Here is a 3,341-nt window from a genome sequence, read left to right on the forward strand (position 1 = left end):
CACACACACACACACACACACACACACACACACACACACACACACACACACACACAGGTGAGTGAGTGAGTGTGTGAGTGTGTGTGTAAAAGGTAAATGAAGTTTGCAGCTCGACAGGATTCATCTCCTTCCTTTGAGTGATCTTGAGAATTCAATTTCCAGCTCTTGACACCCTAGTTTTTCTGAGCTGGTTTAAAAAATGTTTGGCACAATTTCTCAGTTCTGCAAAGGAGTGGGAAAAGAAGCCAGAGACAGAAAAAGAAAAACGTTAGCTCTGGGAAAATATTACTTTTTCTGCATGAAATGCCGGAGGTAGGAACTACAAACACACCATCACACGTAACCCAGCCATAATACAGTGTTAAACTGTGTGAACGATTGCATCATGAAGAGGGGAATCTTTATCTAGACGGCTTAACTGTTAGGCCCCAAGCCTGTTTTTCAGGTTTCAGGCTCGAACATGACATTCCCAGAACAAATGACCATATCTTCCCTTCTAAAAGGGTTAAATTAATAATCTTTTTTCTCAAAGTAATAATAAACCTGTGAGTTGGATGTAGAAAAGTCAGAATCAATATAGATGTTTTTTATTTTAAAGAAAATTCAGATTGAACATGGTAAAAAACTGTAAATTATAGTGTCCGTCCAAAGAATATTTTGTAGGCTACTTATAGTGAAAACTAACCTTGGATGATGGGTTAGTAGAATAAAAGCTTTAGGAATCCGAAGTACAACAGATAATAAGTACCTTGTATCAAGATTGATACAAAACAAGTGATATTTGACCTTTTTTAGACAGATTTAGCAAAAAAAACACTCTTCTTGGGCCATTTGGGTGGATTTTCCGTATCTCTGGCCCCCCTTGCTCGATTTTGACATGTGACATCTCTTCCTGACCATTAGAGCCAATATAATTGAAGGGAAATCGTCCCATAGACTCTCATGTTAAAAAAAAAAGTAGCGTCTTTCGCATGCAATCTTCTGCAGAGCGTAGGAATATCCCTGCTCTGATATCTTGAAACGGAAAAGCAGTTTTATTGCATATGGATTATCAGAACATTTCAAAGGGGACACAGACACATTGGATTAACCTATGGATTAACCACACCATCGTTTTTATCGTTTTAATGCCATTGAAGACTAGTTTTGACCAGACAAAGACCAAGGTAAGCCATGTTAGCTTTTTTGGCTACCTAGCGCGACATGTTTTGATGTAGGTTTTTGTTATTTTCTCCGTGAATTTGTAATCTTTGAGTGTTGGGGTGGGTACCAATAAATTATGTGTCTCCTTACGATCATAAACGATGTGTTCGATGTGCAGCTAGGATAAGTAATAAGGGTGCTAGGAGTAATTTCCGGTGCAGTAATAGGTTAGCATTTTTCGCTCGGGGCTAATTCAGAGGGTCAGTGTTAGCATTTAGAGTTTTTTTTTGAAAAATCAGTTAAATTAGTTTTTTTTTTTCCGTTATATGGATATAAAACATTCATAGTTTATTAAATATGAAGGTTCCTTAGAAGTTGTTTCCTTCAAATGACGCGATTTCGGCCCCGGATACAGGTCCGTGGGGCTTACAAAGTTGCATAAAACAACGTTTTTGTTATTACTTTATTTTCTTTCAGCTTTTAATGGGTACAAAGTGATTTTATAGCTATCTCTTATTCCATCCTGTGGCCATAGATTCTGGGATGGCTGCTGATCGCCTCCATCATGTTGTCCAACCTGCTAATGATCTGCATGGCTCGGTGCACATCCCCCATCAGCTACCTGCAGCTCAAGTTCTGGAGAACGTATGTTCAAGAGGAGAGCAACCTGATGGATTCATACAGCTCTAAACACGCCAAAGAGCTCGCTGAGAGGAACCTGAAGAGCTTCTTCAACCAACAACCGCCTGAAAACATCAGCACACCTTCCAACAGGGCCTGGAAAAAGATCTCCTCGCTCTACAAGTTCAGCACCAAAGACCATTACTACAGCACCATTCACCGCTATGTGGAGGAAAGTTGTGACAATGACTTGATGAAGATCGCTTCGGTCAAGTCCAGCGGGACTGCTGACAACATCCCAGCTGCTCTTAGTTTTGTAGACGATGTCAGGATGGCGTAGTAACAAACATTTTCAGCACCAAAGCCCATCTGCAGGGTTACACCAGCTGAGGGATCCTGCTGAACATGATGTCAGTGAACTGCTTATAGTTTATAGTGCCAAAGAATATGCTCTAATAGTCATCATCAACATCTCCATCATCATCATCATCATCATCATCATCATCATCATCATGGAATGTGAATGTTTCATCCACATTTATAAAAAACCCAAATTGTTGAGAACAATAAGGACACCTGGTTTTAAGTCAAACTCAATAAAGGAATATGCTATAGATGTAGAAATATAGATACATGAACAGCAGCACAGTCAGGCAGAGTGTAAAGCAAGAGATTTGTGTGAGCTTTATAGAACAGGAAATGTGTCAACCTCACCACTGGACCACTTCCTGTTCTTCGCTTGCAGAATAAGCACGTGGCTGGGAAGTGGGCATCTACCAATCATTATGTCGATGGCTCAATCCCTAGCCCCTGAAGTCCACTTAAGGCCAGCGGTGTGTGTGTGTGTGTGTGTGTGTGTGTGTGTGTGTGTGTGTGTGTGTGTGTGTGTGTGTGTGTGTGTGTGTGTGTGTGTGTGTGTGTGTGTATGGCAGCCTCTGCCTCTGTATGAATCTGAATGGGTTAAAGCTACATTATGTAAAAGTGCTGAAATGGGTCACAAAGAGTGGAAAGTCTATTTAAATGCAGTCAATTTAAAGAGACCCAGGTGGGGTTTTACCTTTCCTGTAGTTACATAGGTTTCTGTGCATGTTAATGGTAAAATCCCTGTGATCTAGATGGAGTTTTTCTCCCAAACAGTCCCTCCTCGCCCCCTCCCCCCTGCCTGAAATGCCTTCATTGGACTACTTGTTTACTTAGGTTACATAATGACATCACTATGTAACATTTGTGCTTATATTGGCAAGTGCTCCAACACATTGACCAATCCCAACAGAGCTGGCCAGCTAACCAATCAGAGCAGACTGGGCTCTGGTTTCAGACAGAGGGTAAAAAGGTGCTGCAGCACAGGAAGTATGAGAACAATAAAGAGCTCTTTGAACATGAAAGCGTGGAGACATGTCACAGTAGAGGCACAAAATACATATGAACCTGAAAGTGAGCGTAATAGAGCCCCTTTAACAAAAATGCATGTTACATACATTACATCATGTCACTTGTTAGACGCTTTTATCCAAAGCGACTTACATACTCAATACTGTGGACAATCCCCACAGGAGCAATTTGGGGTGAAGTGTCTG

At 41.0% G+C, this 3,341-nt stretch overlaps 1 protein-coding gene across 1 annotated transcript; it reads left to right on the forward strand.

Annotated features, from left to right (window-relative positions):
- Positions 1–1,678: 1,678 nt before the first annotated feature.
- LOC104961662 (protein FAM26F-like) lies at positions 1,679–3,030 on the forward strand (the record flags this gene model as incomplete). Its single annotated transcript, XM_010789990.1, has 1 exon — positions 1,679–3,030. A coding segment is annotated over one exon (426 nt), but the record flags the coding sequence as incomplete, so codon positions are not given.
- Between the last annotated feature and the right edge of the window lie 311 nt (positions 3,031–3,341).

This window comes from Notothenia coriiceps, unplaced genomic scaffold, assembly GCF_000735185.1.
Source record: "Notothenia coriiceps isolate Sejong01 unplaced genomic scaffold, NC01 NC01_scaffold00033589, whole genome shotgun sequence".
NCBI lineage: Eukaryota > Metazoa > Chordata > Actinopteri > Perciformes > Nototheniidae > Notothenia > Notothenia coriiceps.